At 35.7% G+C, this 22,603-nt stretch overlaps 1 protein-coding gene across 1 annotated transcript; it reads right to left on the bottom strand.

Moving 5' to 3' along the window:
• LOC103951631 (alanine aminotransferase 2-like) lies at positions 1 to 22,563 on the bottom strand. Its single transcript, XM_048563996.1, is given in 28 exon segments — positions 1 to 351; positions 702 to 905; positions 1,004 to 1,078; positions 1,480 to 1,622; positions 1,625 to 1,633; positions 1,732 to 1,852; positions 1,975 to 2,049; positions 2,183 to 2,320; positions 2,564 to 2,674; positions 2,774 to 2,878; positions 2,983 to 3,061; positions 3,203 to 3,264; positions 3,348 to 3,413; positions 3,510 to 3,560; positions 3,652 to 3,702; positions 5,061 to 5,222; positions 18,623 to 18,777; positions 18,873 to 18,993; positions 19,117 to 19,191; positions 19,307 to 19,444; positions 19,688 to 19,798; positions 19,898 to 20,002; positions 20,108 to 20,186; positions 20,326 to 20,387; positions 20,471 to 20,536; positions 20,635 to 20,685; positions 20,777 to 20,827; positions 22,163 to 22,563. Coding segments are annotated over 28 exon segments (2,610 nt in total). The 5' UTR covers positions 22,190 to 22,563; the 3' UTR covers positions 1 to 234.
• Positions 22,564 to 22,603: the final 40 nt, after the last annotated feature.

Raw genomic sequence — 22,603 nt, 5'->3', positions numbered from 1 at the left:
TTAGTGAAAAAGTTCTGTATTTTATTGAAGATCTGTAAAATCATGATATGCCATTCAAACCAGTAAAAGCCTAGTACGGATAAGGTATTATTCTCATAACATCCAGTTCGACTGTACTGAACATGTTTATCCACTACAAGAACAAAAGATTACAAGGTCTTGACACAAATGTTCATCTCTATTGAACGAAAAGCCTATGGCGCTTAACCTGAAAGATCAAACCACTCGGGTGTTCTAGTCACGGAACTCGTCCATGAACGACTTGTGGAAGTCTGTCAGACGGGTGACAATGGCTGGAATTTTATGCTCTTGAGGCAATATAGTGCATCTGAAATGCCAGGTGCCCAGAACCTGTCACAGTGCAAAGGAAAAAATCTTCAGTTAAAACTGCTCAACATGACAGTCGTTTAATTTTAATCAACAAAATGATGGGTTTGTCAACTTCTTATAGTTTTGTTGAATTAAACGCGGTCCTATTTAATCACCAACACTTTGTGGACCATAATTTTGTATCCCTTAAAACACTCAAAATTCAAATATTTCACTGTTCTGCCATGAGGTTTACTTGTCATTGTCGCTTAGAAAATATACAAGGCAAGGATAATATCGTATTACCACTTGATAGGTTGCATAGTATTTTCAATTTATGTGAGCAGCCATTCCTACCACGCTAAGTAACAGACAAGAATAAATAAACTAACCTGCCCAAAACGAGAACCAGGAACGACCAAAATGCCTGTGGCATTGAGAAGGCGGCGACAATAGAATGCATCTGGGGCTGTCGTTGCAGCCTCCGCTGCTTTAATTGCCTTTTGAGGCAGGGTTATGCAGGGAAAGAGATACATTGCTCCTTCTGCTCTGTTGCATGTCACACCCTCTAAGCTGTTCAATGCTTCTTCTAATGCCTGCATTTCAAAAGAACCTCAGTCGCGCTGTGCAAAAAATTTAACGAACTTCGGAAACTAATGTCATCCTATTGTATTGACTGTTTCATACTACTAACCTTCGCACGCCTTGCTAGGGATGACAGAATTCCATCCTTCTCGGCCAAATACATTTCATAGGATTCATCTCCAACCTGAATTCAACCAAGAAGTTTCATCCATTAGAAAACAAACTTATTTGATTTACCAAGTTTAACATCAACTGAATTTCCAGATCCCCATGCCATGTGTAACAAATTTAAGTGAAATGACGAGAAAAATTGTGCTCCTCCAAAGCCCCAATGGCACACTTAACAGAAGAACATCGTCCAAAAATTTCTGATTTGGAATGTTCCGAAATTTGTTAAATAATCAGTAAGCCTCAAAATGCCCCAGAACGAAGTGTCTGCCAAATGGTTTTAAACTAGTATGCCTTTTCCCATTTCGGACATTCCAATATTTGAACCTAACTACGATGCTAAATCCTCAATTCTCAATCCTAAACCCGAAATAATTTCTCTGAGAAAAGTTAAATACAAGATTATTACAAACTAACCTTTGGTGGACTCATGACAAGGCTTGCAAGAATTTGACCAGAGATATTAGAACAAAGATTCATGGCTGCCATTTTGTATACTTGTTCCCTTACTTCAGGACTGATTCCAGTGACTTCCATGTAACCACCTCTTTTTCCACACTCCCGTAGTACCCTACAGAAGAGGAAAAAAAAAATGACAAACTGTTCCAGGTTCATTAATTTCAACGAGCTCCTTGCCTTCATGACGAACATAACGATCCACCAAATTACCTTTAGAGACTGATTGAAATGATACCAGAGAAATATCCTGCTCGCCATATCCCATAGACCGGGATACCTTCTTGAATGAATGAAACTCCTTATCAGGTATATAAACATTTTCTTGATAAACCTGTATAAATTCATCGAAACATGAGACCAGGAAGTAGTTATAGAAGTTTCTAACCACATTTACAGTTCTTCAACTATGTCACAAAGAATTAAAGTAAATCTTCCAAACAAAAATCCATCTACCTCATCTGCCAGCAAAACAAGACCTTCTTGCTTGCAGAAGTCCACAATCTGCCGCTGGTTGTCCTCGGCAAGAACCTGCAGACAAGATAACATAAAACTTAACCAATGACATTCCAGAATTAAGCACAAGATTCTCTTCCAATAGCACCCCTTAAGAAAATCAACTATTGACAAGGAATTTTCTGATTAAAAGAAACTCATATCTCACCTGTGCTGTTGGGTTGCCTGGATTTATCACAACCAAGGCCCTTACATTGATACCCTTGGACTTCGCATCCTCCAATTGCTTCTTCAACTCAGAAGTTTCCAATCCCCACCCCGATGCCTCATCAAGAAAGTAGGGAACCTGCATAAACCAAGCCACAGATTTGAATTCTTACAATGATAAATGATGCATATAGATAATATTCTCCAACTTCTAGTTTCTGGCAGTCATGCAACATCAATTTCCTAATGATCAGGCAATTCACTAATTAGTTCAATTAAAGCTCGAGTTTTAGCCAATAACAAGTTAGTCTTTCAGTAATAGAGTACAAATGCAAAAAAATTTCTATTTATTGACATTTATCAAATGAATAACATGACATACCAGTGTGCCACCGTGGAGGGCAATTGAAGCAGAGTACAAAGGGTGTTGAGGAATGGGACAAAGAATCCCATCCTTCTCTGAACTTATCAGCAATTGCATCATCATATGGATCTGGAAAGAGAGAAAGGAGATGGTTATGAAGTGGAACTTGATATATTGAGGAACACCGTGACGCTACTAAAGTTGAACAGAAGGGAACTCAGGAGATACCGCAGGGCTTGCACCATCGGTTAAGAAAATATCATTCGGATGAGCAGGATATCCATCACGAGCTTCAATTCCAGCAGCAATTGTATCACGTAAAGCCTTGATACCCTGATGTCAAAGTAGGCCAAAAGGGTGAATGCATTATATGACATTTTGCTTATGAGTTTCATCCAAGTTTTACAATTTATGTGATGTAAAACCAACGATCTTACCTGTCTGTGACTATAAGCACCAGTTGCTCTTCCAGGAATTTGATCCAGAATTTGCCATGCCCGCTCTATTGCATCGGCACTGCAATGGATAACAAAGATATCAACAGAAAGACAAGATTTTAACTTCTAGGAAGCCTTCTCTATGAATTCTTACTATTAAATTGAATAGGATTGTAGGACGCCTAAAAATTTATTCTTATACATTACAAATTTCCGATACCTGAACAAACCCTGTGTTCCGCTTTTGTCCAAGATGGCTGGATGTTCACATAATGCAAGAACCTGAAACAAAGATTGTAACGATTAAGGATTACATGAGACGTTTCAACATTAATGTTATCAACCATGTAGTCCACTAAACCAACCTCTCGGAAAAATGTTATCGGTTGCTGACCAAGAGACTGAGGATTTCCGATATTGCAGCAAAGAATCTGTATAACATATGTTCACAGTGAGTACCCAAGTGAGAGAATGTGCTAAAATATAGATTCAATACTGTAACTCGTCAAAGGAGAAAGTAAACACACCTCATCAAAGGGATGAGAGCCGGGATTCGCCCTTAATTCTTTGTGTAACCTCTGTGACAGGAGGGCATTACAAAGGAGATTAAGATAAGGGAAATAATTACTTCACTTGGATTCAGTCATAAATTTATGGTCATGTATGTACCTGGGCAAGGGTGAAAATTTCACTTCGGACACCATATTTACATTTCAAAACCTGTAAAAATTAGCAGTGAGGAGTGATAAATGGAGTAGAATATGTTCACCACTACTAAGGAATCAGGAAACAAATTTAAGTATTTGACTGTGAGAAACTAAAAACTAGATTAAATAACCAATTAATCTAATTATTACCCTCTTGAAAAATGAAAACAAATCGAGTTAATCTCATCAGAGTGACGAGTTAAATTTACTTTGTCAAAAGTTAAAATATAAAACAAAACTGAGGTTACTTAGTAGTACGGTCGGATGATATTCCTTTTCACAAGGTATTAGGTTCGAATCTCGTGAATAGTGAATTTGATATCAAATTAGGTTGTCAAGTCTCGTAGAACTTCCCATTTCCTTAGTGTAAGATATATCGTTGTACTAAAAAAAACTAAGATCAAGAATAAGAGGGCCAGTGATGCAACAATGTATGGGTTGAAATAAAATAGAAAATTAAAAATTCCCAATATACCGTACATCCACGATTCATAATCCATCAATCTTATTATTATTATTATTATTAATGTTTAAGAGAAAAACATGAAATCTAAAGACGAAAGAAACTACATAGATTAAAGAGTTAATTTCAATTTATTACCTTTAAGTTTCATGGTTTTCAACCTTTAGTACATGAAATTTTTTTCGTCCCAAAGTCATACCTAAAGTGTTAATTTTGGGACAGTCTCATACATCTGTTAATCTGGTTATTAAATCTCCTGTTAACTAATGACGTGGCTCCTATATGAACAATGATTGGATGCCACATGTCAATAAAGGTCCTATGTGGATATTCAAAATTAAAAGATTACAAAAAAAAGGTCATTCTTCCTCAAATCTCCGACCCTCCTCCCTTCTCCCTCCCTTCTCTCCTCTCCACCTACCCAACCTCTGTCCACTTCGAACTTTTATTGACAAGTGGCGTCCAGTTATTGTCCATATGGACGCCACGTCATCAGTTAATGGAAGACTTAACAGCCAGATTAATGGATGTATGAAACTGTTCTAAAATTAACACTTTAGGTATAATTCTGGGACCAAAAAAACTTTATATATTAAATGTTGAAAACCACGAAACTTAAGACTAGTAAATTGAGATTAACCTAAATTAAAATTATGAGAGATCATAAACCCCAAGAGTCAAAATAACAAACAAATCAAAGCAAACCCGAATGCAGAGACATCAAATCAAACACCTTTGATCATCTACACGAACAAAATCAATCAAACAGTGATCAAAACACCAAAATACACATGAAAATAAAAGCATTCATCACAAAAACAGCAAAAACAAACCAAAAAACAAAAACCCAACCCAGAAAAAATCACAAACCAGAAAATAAACCGAGTTGGGATAAAAAAATCACAAACCTTGGGATTGATGTTCTGAAGAATGACGGGAGCAGAGCGATCAGCCATGGGAGGAAGAGAAGGAGGGAAATCTACAGCTGGAGCGGCGGAGGAAGACAGGAAGCGTGACCGAGAAGAAGAGAACACAGAGGAAGAGGAGCTTGTTGGACGAATCTGCTGTTGCTGAATGGAACGGATGAGAATGTTTCTTACTCTGCCGCTTGCGAATTTCCGCATTTTCAAGTTTTTATAGAGTAAACAAAAAAGCAGTGAAATTTTATGCGTGATGTGATGCAAAGGGAAGCTAAATCTATGGGATTTTGGGCACCTTCTTCCAAAAGCTAATACTGTGTGTGTCGATTGTATGCTGAGTCCAGGAGTTTCACTGTTAGATGCCCTTCTCCCACGGAATATGAACCTCTGTTTTGTACGTGGATTTTCCAAGTAAAGGAGAATTTAAACCACATTATAACTCGTTTATTGAGGGCTTAACGCACTTCTCTATCTCTTGAGTATAGATAATATTATTTGTTCAAAAAAAAAAAAACTTGGTTTACGAAATATGATTTAAATAGGTGGCCTCCGTAGCATTATCTTAATAAAAATAACTAGAATTTTTTTTATACATGCACTAGAACGTAAGATTAGACCATAATACTAAGTGATAGAAATAAAATACCATTAGAAAGTTCCGAACATCAAGTTTTTTACTAAAATATCAAACTTTGTATTACAACAACAACCATCAAAACTTATCGTACTAAATGAGGTCGGCGGTTTGAATTTTAAAACAACATTACGCATGGTTTTGTGCCAAGTTTCCATTAGCTCTATGTGAAATCCCGTTCCTGGATTTCACTATTAAAATCTATGTATTTGTATTATTGAGATTTAATATTATTTCTCGAGAATTTATATTAAATTGTTTGAATTTAGATTTTAATTAAACTAGTTACGAAGTTTGAAGTTTGGAAATTAATTATTTAAAATTCGTAGACCTTTCGAGTTCACAAGTAATGTTTTCAAATAGATCTCAAAGCCACGAATGGCTAGACGAAAACCGTTTGCAAATCCGAGTTTTAACGGTATGGTTACGGACATTTGAAATCGTTTGCTAAACTATAGTTTTTAATTAAATAAATTCCCGCTTCGTGAGAGAGAGGCCCAATCATGTAAGGGTTAGGGTAGACCAATCAGACAAAAGGGAAGGGGCTAGATGGCAGCAAGGGGAGGAAGGAAAAAGGGAGTTGCGAAAGAGGGGGGTGGGGGGAGAACGTTCTTTCACGTTCTTCCTAGCTTTGCGAGGAAAGAAAAAGAAATAAGGAGGAGGTGGCTCTTCCGTGGCTGCTGGAAGAAAATCCTTCGTTCTTCAGGCAAAACTCGGAGAGAGAGGAGTTAGAGAACGTGATTGTGAAGGAAGGATTCAGAGATTTGAAGGATAAATTTCTTGTTACTTCATTATCTTGATTTTCGAATTTAACTTTCTTAAGTTGAATTGTAACTGCCATGATATATTGGAGTTCTTTGTTCTATTTAGGGTTTCTATCGTTCAATGAACTAGTCAAAACATGAATTAGAGTTGGGTAATTCGGATTGGGTGTGTAGATTAAATTTCTTGATCAAGGGTTTGGTTCCAAAGGTCAATTTCTTGTTAATTTTGAGTCATGTTAGTTTTGGATGTTGTATACATGACTTCTGGACTACCTGGAAGTATTTTGGGATTTGTTATATGAATTGGATGTGGGATGTTTCGTAAGTTGCAGAAAATTGATTTCTTTGCAAAGAAAACTCAAATTTCGAGTAGCCTTTTTTGGCTCTTAATTTCTATGCCTTTATGTGCTCCTTTGGAGAAAATTTTTAGTGTGTTGAAAGTACATATGTTCATGATCGTAACCCAATTGTTTTCACTCAATTCCATTGAGTTTTGGTTGATCAAAACCTTTTTTAAAGTTGGGTCGCGAGCTGCCAAACAGCAGCAGAAAATTGGGTTTCCAGTTTCAAGACTCTGTTTTTCCTGTTGGCATAACTTCCAATTTAGAGCTCCATTTTCTACAAACTTTGTATGCTTTTAAAGTAGAGAACACAAGCTTCAAAACCCATATAATATTACATGATTTGGTTTAGTTTTGAATGTTCCAAAGGGAGCCTAAACTTGGTCCAATAGTGCTGTTTTCTGCATATTTTGTGGAGAAGCAGAGTACTGTTTTTGCCACACCTATTTTCTTTTCCAGATTCCTTTCTAATCTTCTTTACTACTAATTGAGTGATATTATTTGAGTGGTAGATTCCAAAATTAGTGTACTTTCTTTAGATAATATTAATTTTGTTCCTTTGAAGAGCCTAATCGGAACACAAAAGTACAATCAAGAGTATAAATACAAGTAGCACACATTACTAACCAAACTAAGCTATTAAAATGTGATTCTTTTATAATGGGTCATCGATATATTTTTATTAAATGGGTTTGATTCATGGATGGGTAATATTTGTGGAAAAGTGATTCGAATTGCATATTGAAATGTGAATTTTATATATATATATATATATATATATATATATATATATGCGCCATAGACCCATGTTCATTAAATGTGAATTCTATTGAAGTGTTATTTTATTTCTGGCCATTGATCTATTTTCATTAAGTATGATTTGACTTGTGCATTGGAAATATGGTTTGTATTGTATGATTGGATTGATGTGATGAAATGCGAGGGTTATTAGTGGACCATTAACCCATTGTTATGGAGTTTGTTGCTTCGAAACATGTTTCAACCCTTGTGTCATTATTCATTCTCATTTCGTTGAGTCTTTGTACCTTAAGTAACTTGATCCATGTCTTGTTTTATTGATTGGTGTTACACATTCTACTCCGCGATTCCATTGAGTGATGGTCCGGAATCGCATCCTGATTTGGATTCCGTTGAGTGATGGTTCAGAATCATATCCTGATTGGATTTTGTTGAGTGGTGGTCCAAAATCCTTGCTCTTGCTCATTTTCATAAGGTTATCTGAGAATCCTAGATTCGAGTGAATGAGAATTACCCACAATGGATCTTGTGAATACAAATTAGAATTACCATGTTATTATTCATAACCCAAGTAGGGAATTATGTAGAGTTCTTTAATGTTATCTCACTAATTGATTAACGTAATTAAATATTAATATTGTGCTTCATGATTCCTTGATGTGTTACAAGCTATGGATTGAGATATAATGTTGAAAGCATAGTGATTGGTATGATGAAGTGAAATGTGATTTGACTTATGTATTGGAAATGGTTGTGACATGTGATTGAAACGCATATTGAATTGCTTGGGAGATGTGAGGTCTAGTAATGAACCGATAACCCATAGTGATGTGGCTTTGTTGCTCGATATTGTTTCGTTTTGTTGAGTTTTCATGAATTGAGTAACTTGAATCAGTCTTGTTCCTTCGAGCCGTTGTTATGCTTCTTGGACTTCCGTTCAGTTCTGTTGAGTGGTCCAGAACTGAGTTCTGCTTGGATTACGTTGAGTGATGGTTCGGAATCCCTTCTACTCCATGATTCCATTGAGTGATGGTCCGAAATCACATCCTGATTTGGATTCCGTTGAGTGATGGTCCAGGATTCCCTTTGGTGCCTTGGTTCCATTGGGTGGTCCAAAATCCCCTTTTCCAAAGATGTAGTCTTCGGCCAAACTGTGTCGCTCTAGCCCCGGGTTTCGACGTGTTGTATGTGTTATTGATGATGTGATGGTTGGCATTATTGATTGATGTGACTATGGAATGATGTTGGTTATGGTTATGGTAATTATGATTAGACTCGTTGAACTTTATGACTAGTGAATATGATTGTGCTCCACCGTTTGTCCCTTGTAATTTTGTATGTTATGCATGGTGATATATTGTTGAGACATAGCAATTTAATTGATGAATATTCGAGTATAGTGAAATGGTGAACTACAAATGACTTGATCCTTATTAAGGGTACGTAGGCAGTCTAACGAGGAGGTTAGATGCAGCCATAAAGTATACAAAAATTTCTATGCAATTTGGATCTTGAATTATGCTATGTACATATTCCGAAGGCAGGGTATGTTCGAGATACAGGTATTTGGTGACATCGCGTGTCGATTCTGGTCTTATGTCGGGATCGGGGCGTAACACTCTAAGTACTCCATAAGTCTATTTTCAAATCTTTCTGGGTCTTTCTCCACCCTTTTTTTCCTCATAATCACGTCTTCTGACTGAAGCATTTGTAGGTCTCCGATTCACATGTCCAAATCACCTTGACAAATTTTCTTTCATCTTATCTTCAATTACGGCCACTCCTATTTTACCTCAGATATCTTCGTTCTTAAATCTATCCTTCCTCATGTGCCCATAAATACAACGAAGCATTCTTATCTCCACTACGCTCATTTTTTGCATGTGTTGCTTTCTGACCGCCCAACATTACATGCCATAAAGCATTACTAGCCTATAAAAAATTTCTCGAGCTTTAGTAGCATACAACAATTGCACAACACATACGATGCACTCTTCCACTTAATCCATTCATCTTGTATTCTATGGTTGAGATCTCTATCTAATTTTTCGTTCTTTGCAAGATAGATCCAAGATAACGAAAGTGTTCACTTCTTGATCATCAATCTTCACCCATATCTCATTTTACCTACATTCCCACTGAACTTGCACTTCATGTACTCTGTCTTTGGCCTACTTGGGCAAAGACCTTTAGATTCCAACACTTCTCGCAAAAGGTTAAGCTTCGCATTTACTTTATCCTGCTTTTCATCTATCATCATGATATCATTTGCGAAAAGTATACACCAAAGGATATCATCTTGAATGTGTCACATTAACTCGTCCATTACCAGTGCAAAAGGCAAGGACTTAACTGAGCCTTGTTGTAATCCTATGGTTATGGAAAAAGTTTTTAGTTTGTCTTTCATGAGCTCTTACTACAATCCTTCCTCCATCATATATATCCTTTATTTCTTGGATATCTTCTATTCGTACTCCTTTCTTCTTTAGAATCCTCCAAAGAATTTCTCTTGGGACAATGCCATGCGCTTTTTCCAAATGCATGAAGACCATGTGTATCTCTATATTGTTCCATTGATGGTTGTAAGACATAGATTGTCTCCATAGTCAAGTATCTTGGCATGAACTCGAATTGATTCTTTAAGACTCAAGTCTCTTGCCTCAGCCTATGCTCAATTACTCTCTTTCAACGCTTCATTGTATGACTCCTTAACTTAATATCCAAAATAATCATGCAATTTTGTATGTCACTGTTATTCTTGTAGATAAGCACCAAACTGATTTTTAACCACTCATTTATAAACTTCTTCATTTCAAAATCTTATTATAAAGATTTATTATGACCCATGATGCTATATTCCCCTATTTCCAAAGGCTTTCCATTTACACATCAAATTTCAAATTTGTCTTGAATTTCAAGTTGAGTAAGAGGTTGTAACTAATACTCTGGCTATTTATTGTTTTTCATTTTGTCAATATTTGATTGATAAGAGAATTGTTGAGGCCATAAGGACAAGACAACTTTTGCACCAAACAATTACATACCCAAACTTATTCACCAAGAAAAAGAAGAAAATATGCCATTACAATCAGTGCCCTCTTAAGTTAAATAAATTCATTAAACGTTTATGCATCTCTGTGTTAAAGAATGTTCTAACTCCGCCAACCCATCCTCCTCTCTCACCCTCCCATTCTCCTTTATACTCTAACTCCTCACTTGAAGAGATTCATGGGCGAGTACGACCAGACTGCATGATCGTGATCGTCGGATCGCCCGCACAAAACACCCCACCTCTTGCATTTAAGAGAGGGAGAGAGACGGAGAGAGAGTATTTCTTCAACACTATTTGCAACTAAATCTTGCAATCTTGATCAGAATTTTTCATATATTTTCAAGTGTGCCAAAAAAAGAATGTAACTACATGACTTTCCCGGCAGAATTTTTCATATCTCGAAATCTAATCCGAATTAATATTCTACTTTTAACTCGCCTGCATAGTGGGAGCTCATCTACTCTACACAATGTAGTCAAACTCACGTCTGCAAATTTCTCCCTTTTCACTTGAACTTCATTGTAGTTAACTGGCTGATGCATTTTTTGTATTGGATTATAGGTGAAAATACAGAAGATGAGTTCAAACCTGGAGGAGAAGCTGATGAAGAGGATGGCAGTAGTGCATAGAAAAGCTGAGGAGTGGAGAGCAACAGCGAGGCAGCAGCACTCTGAACAAATCCACAAGGCCACCAACAATGCACACAAAATGATCACAAATAGGCACAACCCACATTTTTCTGGCCACATTTCTTGTGGCTGCTTCCCTTGCAGTAACATTAAGTAACAATCGAGGTCATCAAAGAAAAAAATGCAAAAAATATATATTCTTAATTTGTACTACTACTTAGTCTCACAGATAAATCAGAACTACCTATTTTAAGAATGAGGCTCCATTGTAAGTCCAAAAAAGAGCAGTAGTGGCTGCAACACTAGGTCATTTTTCTTTTTCGTTACAAGGGGAAATCGAATCTGAATTAGAATCTACAGTTAACTTACGAATAAGGGAACTGATTTTCGTATTCCTGCTCTTCCTCCTGTACTTTGTGTGAGGATTGAATAAATAAAGGAGGATTGATGGATGTGAAATGCATATAGGAGTGAGTGTAACAATCACTACTTGGGGTTATTTTCGGTACAATTGGATCACTAATTGGGTTTCCATTTTCCATTCCAAAAAGTTTAGATCGGATGGAAACACTATTTTTAATTCGGATTAGAAATTTTACGGCGGAATTGAAAATTCAAACTTGCACCCCTAATCACTACCAATGAACAATGTCTTAATCAAGTATTGAAGAATAACCAGTAAATGACATTTCATTAATCCAATATTTGGTTAAGAGGATTTATCTTTATAAATGAAGTATTGAGTCTAATTTTTTTACTTTTCAATATCGCTTGTATAAAGAATTTGTGTTTTTTGGTCCAAGTCAAGACTGTTGGTGGAAGTAGCAACCTTGCATGTGCTTATAAGTAATTTGGTTACTTCTTATATTGTCAATTGATTTTACGGTGAAACCACAACTTTCTTCATTGTATTAGAGCCAATTGTACCACATGTGAAGCCCACACACTTTCCACACCACCCCTGCTAGTATGGTCCGCGTGTTAGGCTAGAAAATTCCCCACACATGAGTGAATTCCACATTAGTAGAAGGAGTAACCTTACATGTGTCTACAAGTAGTTATCAAATGACAGGTAACGACCCCAAAAACAAATAAGGCCAAACTGAAACACATTTTCTTCTTCTTATTAACGACTTGACATTTATGGCTCGTTTACTAATTCGTAATCAGATTGAGAGGAATTGAATTGAGAAGGAATAAGAATGAGGCGGAATCAGAATTAGATTTCGGTTGAAGTTGTTTACTAAAACTGTTTAGAATCGAAGTACAAATGATGCATATTCTATATTAGTTGTTTACCAGTTCATATGAATCGGAATAAAAAATAGTTTGATTACTAAAATACCCTTGTACAAAACATATTTAACTTTTATTTAAGTAATTAATAATACAATTATTTTGTATATATAAAACTAATACAATTATTTATCATAAAAAAGCCTTTAATTATCATATAAAAAGCCTTTAATAATACAATTATTTTGTATATATGACACTAATACAATTATGTATCCTTAAGAAACATCTATTTACCATATAAAAATCCCCCACCATATATCAATTCTACGAACGCCTTCAATTAAACAACGAAATTAACGCAGGCCCTCCCCCTCCTCTCCTCGCCCTCTAAAAATCCCCATCTTTCTTCCCTCATTCTTCTTCCCTTATGATTCTCCTTCTTCTCCTCCAATTATTCTTTCTCTTCTTCAAATAACTAACTAATTCCAAATATTTATTTATTATATTGGTTGTGGATGCAAATTTCCACCTTCCTTTGATTGACAAATCTGCATCTGCAAAATAATAACACCTAAGAGAGAGACAGAGACAGAGGACCAATCTGCTCCACATTGATCCTCTGTCTCTGTCTCTCTTATGTCTGCTTCTTCACTGGCTTTTGATTTGAAACCTGAAGGCACTGGGTGCTTTGCTACGAAGACGACATTGTTCAAAAGGCTAGAAGGAGAGGAGATAAGGGTATATTGGGTAGAAAAAATTGATTCCGGCTTGAGGCTTTCTTCCGGAATCCAAATACCACCTATTGGTTGGTAATTTGATTCCAGGTAAATCAGGGATTTGATTCCCTATTTTTGATGGGCCCCATATACAATTTCATTCGCCCAATGTCAGTAAACACTTGAATCACTTGGAATGAGTACAATTCTCATTCCTCTCACTTCATTCCTCTTAGGTAAACATGTCCTTAGAAAGAACTTGTAGCTCGAGTTATTGAAACCATATATTTACTTCGAGGTCTTATATATATACTTTTTGCACCGGAGTCCCAATTACAATTTTCAACCTTTTTTGAGTATACTTTAAATAAAGATCACATGAGAGCAGAAGGTTAGAGTGGACTCGGAAAACATCTGAAGCCTGCAAAGGCGAAGTGTGGAAAGCAGTGTTGTCTCCATGCTGTTTCTTTGTTATTTGGCTTGTTGGCTTATTACCTCCAGAATCTAAGAACACCACAATATCTTCCTCCTGCCATTTTTGGAACTTGGAACCTCTAGGACCAACCTGTAACCTATCTACATGCATGCAGCCATGCACGAGAAGAAAGAACAGGATATATACTTTTACCACTAGCAAGTGGCAAAGAGAGATTTTGGCACAATAATAATTTGATTTCTTTATGTGCGCAAGGAGACCAAAGGTTTGATATCTTTTGATGATAAAAGCTTCACCAGTTTGTCTTAAATGACCTAACTATTTCAAATGTGATTGCTTTTCTGGTCACTCTTGCAGTTGCAGCAAAAGGTTGGCGATTGGGACTTGTAAGAAAGTATTTGTAAGTTATTTATAAGGATCAGTTAGATAACTTACTTTATTTTGGACTTATAACTCATCTTGTCCAATTTTGTTCATCTCATATTTTGACACAACAAACAACGAAGTGGACTCTATTTTAATTGATCATAATCTATTCCATCAGCCCACCAAACGAGATCTTAAAGTTTTAGAGTCTAATATTGGTTAGCAAGTTTAGTAGTTCTATGTTTTGCAGAGATAAACTTACCTATAGCATTGTATCACAATGGTGATGACTCATTCTCTTAAAGTTGTATTGGTGGTATTTGTTGGAGGAAAGGGATCCTCTCCAAATCCCTTCCTCCTAATCCATTAAGTCTAGGGATCCGGGCTGTTGAAATTTAATCTAACGGCTACAAACAGGAACCCACTTTAAAAGTTATAATAACTTTATGGTTGGATCAACTTTTCAATAGTCCGGATCCCTGAATTTGGTGGATTAAGAGAAAGGGATCCGAAGAGGATCGCTTTCCTTCGTTGGACCGCTACTTGGTCTTCATAATTGAGTCTGACTCATATATTAACACCAATATACAACAAAAGAGCTTCTCTCAAAAGTCGTATATATATGGGTTAGAATCCAAAAACATATGCTTTTGACACATATTTTGACTCTCATTTTGTAGAAGCTCATTTTGTAAATTTAAACAATTCGAACTGTATATAAGTTAATGCATCATTCATAAATCATCCTTAAAAAAATTAGATAAATTCAAAATCACTAAGACATTTATTTATAGTGAAGGAGATGAACAAACATGGTTCTAAAAAACACCAAATTTATTCCAACGGTCATATAGTTTTTAATTTTGGGTATTTTTAGTAGACATAATATTTGAGGTAAGACATAAAAGATAAACGGTTGAATCATTGGAACTTATTACAGAGTGAGCCCCACAAAAATTTGTCCTTGAATTCTAAACATGTATATAATGGTGGCAACGTGTATTCTTTGATTAGTATAAATTCTATTGAGTCATAGGGTTTAGCCATTAGTGAAGAACACCTAACATAGAACAAGTTCACCATCATTTAGTGTGCTGAATCAATAATACATTATCACGTAGAGAAAAATTTATATATGACAATGCATTATTAAATAAAGACATCATGTGACTATGAACCCGTTTTATATAAGTTTTTTTTTCTTATGTCCACGTGCAAAACCCTCATAAAAAGCCAGTAAGGCATGACCATCAACTTTAAGGACCAATAACTTTAAATTTTGACTACTTAAAGATGTGATATTTTAATTACCCCCTTTGATTGCTACCTCAGTGTATAACTGTTTAATCATGAAGATGAAAAGGACCCGTCACCAACGACGTTGTTTGCCCCGACTCTGAAGAAAATATCTAATGGAGATGTATGAGCGAAATAGAAGGAGTGATGACATTCTGTTTGGGCCTTGGCTTTGAAAGCAAGGTGTCATGTTTCCTGGTCTTCCAAATTTCTTAAACCATGTTAGTTTAATTTTAGTGGTTGTTTGTTTAGTGGGGTTTCGGCTACAATGCCACTCAATAGTACCAGTTATATGCAAAGACTACCCGTTGGAAGGATTCATTAGATTCATATATCCAAGATTTAGTTATTAACCAGCCTCATGCACGCATTCATGCGCGTGCAGAAGACATTTTTTGAATTACGGCATGTTAGTTATTAACCAATTAAAGCAGTTGAATTCACATAATAAAATCAGTTTCTATAGAATTTACATTAAGAATAAAGAAAATAACATTTAATAAACAATTAATTGAATCACATTATTGTTAGCCCATTGTGGGGCAAAGCCCACCCCTCCCCGTTAATATAGATAATATCGTTTATTAAAAAAAAAAATCATTTGACAACGAATTTAATCACATTATTTTCTGTGTGCAAAAGACTTTTTTTTATAACCGGCATTACAGGTCTCTTCAGATTTTTGAAAGTGTTTAAAATAGAGAGAATAATATTTAATAAACAACTTATTGAATCACATTATTGTTAGTACATTATGAGACTACGCCTACCCCTTTGCCCTTAGTATAAATAATATCGTTTGTTAAAAAAAAAAAAAATCATTTGACAACTAATTTAATCACATTATTATCTGCGTGCGAATTTATAACCGGCATTACACACCTCTTAAGATGTTTTGAACTGTTTAAAAATAGATAAATCAAATCACATTATTGTAGCCTATTGTGAGGTACTAATAAAAAATAATAAAAAAAAAACCACAAATCATTAATTCTTAAAAAATTTTGTATTAAAATGATGAAAATGCCCTTGCATTATTTTGGGATGCCTTTGAAGTTTTTTGTTTTGGGGGCATTTTTGTCCAATACTTTTTGGTAAAGCATTATGAATAAAGGACACTATTCCATTTTGTGTCTCTTTTATATATACTAGCCTTCATGCACGCGCTCATGCGCGTGCAGAAGACATTTTTTGAATCGGCGAAATTATTTGCAAATGACGAAAGAATTAATATTTAAGTAGTTTTAGATCATCTGAGAATTTTATAGCCAATGTATTTATATGCGTAAATTTACGGAAAGGAAATAATATTGTATAACAAAATCATTATGAAGTATAATATGTTTAATAAAAAAAAATTTTAGATCATGCATGGAAAAAACCTTTATTGCTAGCCCATTTGCCGAGGCTAAGCCCACCCCCTCCCCCTTAGTGTAGATAATATCGTTGTAAAAAAAAAAAACAATCATTTGATAACTTATTTAATCACATTGTTATCCGCGTACGAAAAACCTTTTTTATAACCTGCATTATACGCCTCTTAAGATGTTTTGAATATGTTTAAAAATAAAGAAATTAAATCACATTATTGATAGCTTATTATGAGGTACTAATTAAAAATAAAGCACGAAAAAGTAAATTATTAAAGAAACACTGTTAAAATGACGAAAATGCCCCGACCTTTGAAGTTTTTTGTTTTGGAGGCATTTTTGTCCAAATATTTTTGTTGAAGCATGGTGACACTATTCCTCATTTTCATTCTCTTTATATATAATAGATGGATATTTCAGACCACTTAAACGATACATACCATGTAAGAAAAATTGTTGTTCAGTGCGCCATTAGTGAAAAGTTCTGCATTTTATTGAAGATCTGTAAAATCATGATATGCCTTTCAAACCAGTAAAAGCCTAGTACGGATAAGGTATTATTCTCATAACATCCAGTTCGACTGTACTGAACATGTTTATCCACTACAAGAACAAAAGACTACAAGGTCTTGACACAAATGTTCATCTCTATTGAACGAAAAGCCTATGGCGCTTAACCTGAAAGATCAAACCCCTCGGGTTTTCTAGTCGCGGAACTCGTCCATGAACGACTTGTGGAAGTCTGTCAGACGGGTGACAATGGCTGGAATTTTATCCTCTTGAGGCAATATAGTGCATCTGAAATGCCAGGTGCCCAGAACCTGTCACAGTGCAAAGGAAAAAAATCTTCAGTTAAAACTGCTCAACATGACAGTCGTTTAATCTTAATCAACAAAATGATGGGTTTGTCAACTTCTTATAGTTTTGTTGAATTAAACGCGGTCCTATTTAATCACCAACACTTTGTGGACCATAATTTTGTATCCCTTAAACTCTCAAAATTCAAATATTTCACTGTTCTGCCATGAGGTCTACTTGTCATTTCGCTTAGAAAATATACAAGGCAAGGATAATATCGTATTACCACTTGATAAGTTGCATAATATTTTCAATTTAGGTGAGCAGCCATTCCTACCACGCTAAGTAACAGACAAGAATAAATAAACTAACCTGCCCAAAACCAGAACCAGGAACGACCACAATGCCTGTGGCATTGAGAAGGCGGCGACAATAGAATGCATCTGGGGCTGTCGTTGCAGCCTCCGCTGCTTTAATTGCCTTTTGAGGCAGGGTTATGCAGGGAAAGAGATACATTGCTCCTTCTGCTCTGTTGCATGTCACACCCTCCAAGCTATTCCATGCTTCTTCTAATGCCTGCATTTCAAAAGAACCTCAGTCGCGCTGTGCAAAAAATTTAACGAACTTCGGAAACTAATGTCATCCTATTGTATTTACTGTTTCATACTACTAACCTTCGCACGCCTTGCTAGGGATGACAGAATTCCATCCTTCTCGGCCAAATATATTTCATAGGATTCATCTCCAACCTGAATTCAACCAAGAAGTTTCATCCATTAGAAAACAAACTTATTTGATTTACCAAGTTTAACATCAACTGAATTTCCAGATCCCCATGCCATGTGTAACAAATTTAAGTGAAAGGACGAGAAAAATTGTACTCCTCCAAAGCCCCAATGGCACACTTAACAGAAGAACATCGTCCAAAAATTTCTGATTTGGAATGTTTGGAAATTTGTTAAATAATCAGTAAGCCTCAAAATGACCCAGAATGAAGTGTCTGCCAAATGGTTTTAAACTAGTATGCCTTTTCCCATTTCGGACATTCCAATATTTGAACCTAACTACGATGCTAAATCCTCAATTCTCAATCCTAAACCCGAAATAATTTCTCAGAGAAAAGTTAAATACAAGATTATTACAAACTAACCTTTGGTGGACTCATGACAAGGCTTGTAAGAATTTGACCAGAGATATTAGAACAAAGATTTACGGATGCCATTTTGTATACTTGTTCCCTTACTTCAGGACTGATTCCAGTGACTTCCATGTAACCACCTCTTTTTCCACACTCCCCGTAGAACCCTACTTGAGAGAAAAAAAATGACAAACTGTTCCAGGTTCATTAATTTCAACGAGCTCCTTGCCTTCATGATGAACATAACGATCCACCAAATTACCTTTAGAGACTGACTGAAATGATACCAGAGATATATCCTGCTCGCCATATCCCATAGACCGGGATACCTTCTTGAATGAATGAAACTCCTTATCAGGTACATAAACATTTTGTTGATAAACCTGTATAAATTCATTGAAACATGAGACCAGGAAGTAGCTATAGAAGTTTCTAACCACATTTACAGGTCTTCAACTATGTCACAAAGTAATTAAAGTAAATCTTCTAAACAAAAATCCATCTACCTCATCTGCCAGCAAAACAAGACCTTCTTGCTTGCAGAAGTCCACAATCTGCCGCTGGTTGTCCTCGGCAAGAACCTGCAGACAAGATAACATAAAACTTAACCAATGACATTCCAGAATTAAGCACAAGATTCTCTTCCAATAGACTATTGACAAGGACTTTTCTGATTAAAAGCAACTCATATCTCACCTGTCCTGTTGGGTTGCCTGGATTTATCACAACCAAGGCCCTTACATTGATACCCTTGGACTTCGCATCCTCCAATTGCTTCTTCAACTCAGAAGTTTCCAATCCCCACCCCGATGCCTCATCAAGAAAGTAGGGAACCTGCATAAACCAAGCCACAGATTTGAATTCTTACAATGATAAATGATAAATATAGATAACATTCTCCAACTTCTAATTTCTGGCAGTCATGTAACATCAATTTCCTAATGATCAGGCAATTCACTAATTAGTTCAATTAAAGCTCGAGTTTTAGTCAATAACAAGTTAGTCTTTCAGTAATAGAGTATAAATGCAAAACAATTTCTATTTATTGACATTTATCAAATGAATAACTTGACATACCAGTGTGCCACCGTGGAGGGCAATTGAAGCAGAGTACAAAGGGTATTGAGGAATGGGACAAAGAATCCCATCCTTCTCTGAACTTATCAGCAATTGCATCATCATATGAATCTGGAAAGAGAGAAAGGAGATGGTTATGAAGTGGAACTTGATATATTGAGGAACACCGTGACACTACTAAAGTTGAACAGAGGGGAACTCAGGAGATACCGCAGGGCTTGCACCATCGGTTAAGAAAATATCATTCGGATGAGCAGCATATCCATCACGAGCTTCAATTCCAGCAGCAATTGTATCACGTAAAGCCTTGATACCCTGATGTCAAAGTAGGCCAAAAGGGTGAATGCATTATATGACATTTTGCTTATGAGTTTCATCCAAGTTTTACAAATTTATGTGATGTAAAACCAACGAGCTTACCTGACTGTGACTATAAGCACCAGTTGCTCTTCCAGGAATTTGATCCAGAATCTGCCATGCCCGCTCTATTGCATCGGCACTGCAACGGATAACAAAGATATCAACAGAAAGATAAGATTTTAACTTCTAGGAAGCCTTCTCTATGATTTCTTACTATTAAATTGAATAGGATTGTAGGATGCCTAAAAATATTCTTATACGTTACAAGTTTCCGATACCTGAACAAACCCTGTGTTTGGCTTTTGTCCAACATGGCTGGATGGTCACATAATGCAAGAACCTGAAACAAAGATTGTAACGATTAAGGATTACATGAGATGTTTCAACATTAATGTTATCAACCATGTAGTCCGCTAAACCAACCTCTCGGAAAAATGTTATCGGTTGCTGACCAAGAGACTGAGGATTTCCGATATTGCAGTAAAGAATCTGTATAACATATGTTCACAGTGAGTACCCAAGTGAGAGCATGTCCTAAAATATATAGATTGAATACTGTAACTCGTCAAAGGAGAAAGTAAACACACCTCATCAAAGGGATGAGAGCCGGGATTCGCCTTTAATTCTTCTTGTAACCTCTGTGACAGGAGGGCATTACAAAGAAAATTAAGATAAGGGAAAGAATTACTTCACTTAGATTCAGTCATAAATTTATGGTCATGTATGTACCTGGGCAAGGGTGACCATTTCACCTCGGACAGCATATTCACATTTCAAAACCTGTAAAAATTAGCAGTGAGTAGTGATAAATGGAGTAGAATATGTTCACCACTACTAAGGAATCAGGAAACAAATTTAAGTATTTGACTGAGAAACTAAAAACTAGATTAAATAACCAATTAATCTAATTATTACCCTCTTGAAAAATGAAAACAAATCGAGTTAATCTCTTCATAGCGACGAGTTAAATTTACTTTGTCAAAAGTTAAAATATAAAACAAAAATGAGGCTACTTAGTAGTATGGTCAGGTGGCATTCATCTTCGCGAGGTATTAGGGTCGAATCTCGTAGATAGTAAATTTAATATCAAATTAGGTTGTCAAGTTATACAGAACTCCCTCATTTCCTTAGTGTAAGATATATCGTTGTATTAAAAAAAATTGAGGTCAAGAATAAGAGAGCTAGTGATGCAACAATGTCTTGGCTGAAATAAAATAGAAAATTAGAAATTAAAAATTCCCAATATACCGTACATCCACGATTCATGATCCATCAATCTTATAACTATTAGTTATTATTATTATTATTATTATTATTATTATTATTATTAATTTTTAAGAGAAAAACATGAAATCTAAAGACGAAAGAAACTACGTAGATTAAAGGGTTAATCTTAGTTTACTACCATCAAATTTCATGGTTTTTAACATTTATTACATGAAGCTTTTTTCATCTCAAAGTCATATCTAAAGTGTTAATTTTGAGACAGTCTCATATATATGTTAATTTGGTTATTAAATCTTTCGTTAACTAATGACGTGATGTCTATGTAGACTTTGACTGAATACCACATGTCAATAAAGGTTCTGTGGATGTTAAAAATTAAAAAAATTAAAAAAAAAAAGTTCATTCTTCCTCAAATCCCTCACCCTCCTCCATTCTCCCTCCCTTCTCTCCTCTCCACCTGCCAACCTCTGCAGGGTAGAGAAAGAGGGGGTCGGGGGTTTGAGGAAGAAGACTTTTTCTTTTTATAACTTTTTAATGTTTAATGTTTAATTTTTTTTTTTATTTTTAATATCCATATGGAACCTTTATTGATAAGTGATGTTCAGTTATTGTCCACATGAACGTCACGTTATTAGTTAACGAAAAATTTAGCAGTTAGATAAACAGATGTACGAGACTGTCTCAAAATTAATACTTTAGGTATGAATTTAGAGCGAAAAAAACTTTTTATATTAAATATTGAAAAGCATAAAATTTAAAGGTAGTAAACTGAGATTAACCTAAATTAAAATTATACGAGATCATAAACCCCAAGAGTCAAAATAACAAACAAATCACAAAAACCCAACTCAAAAAAAATCACAAACCAGAAAATAAACCGAGTTGAACCTTGGGATTGATGTTCTGAAGAGCCATGGGAGGAAGAGAAGGAGGGAAATCTACAGCTGGAGCGGTGGAGGAAGACAGGAAGCGTGACCGAGAAGAAGAGAACACAGAGGAAGAGGAGCTTGTTGGACGAATCTCTGTTGCTGAATCGAACGGATGAGAATGTTTCTTACTCTGCCGCTTGCGAATTTCCGCATTTTCGAGTTTTTATAGAGGAAACAAAAAAGCAGTGAAATTTTATGCGTGCTGTGATGCAAAGGGAAGCTAAATCTATGGGATTTTGGGCACCTTCTTCCAAAAGGTAATACTGTGTGTGTCGATTGTTTGCTGAGTCCACGAGTTTCACTGTTTGATGCCCATCTCCCACGGAATATGACCCTCTGTTTGGACGTGGATTTTCTAAGTGATTGCAAATTTTAATTACGTTGCTAGTTTATTGAGAGC

This window comes from the organism of the source record quoted next, unplaced genomic scaffold, assembly GCF_019419815.1.
Source record: "Pyrus x bretschneideri cultivar Hongxiangsu unplaced genomic scaffold, Pyrus_bretschneideri_v1 Contig37, whole genome shotgun sequence".
Taxonomy (NCBI): domain Eukaryota; kingdom Viridiplantae; phylum Streptophyta; class Magnoliopsida; order Rosales; family Rosaceae; genus Pyrus; species Pyrus x bretschneideri.
This window is presented reverse-complemented; position numbering and strand designations above follow the sequence as displayed.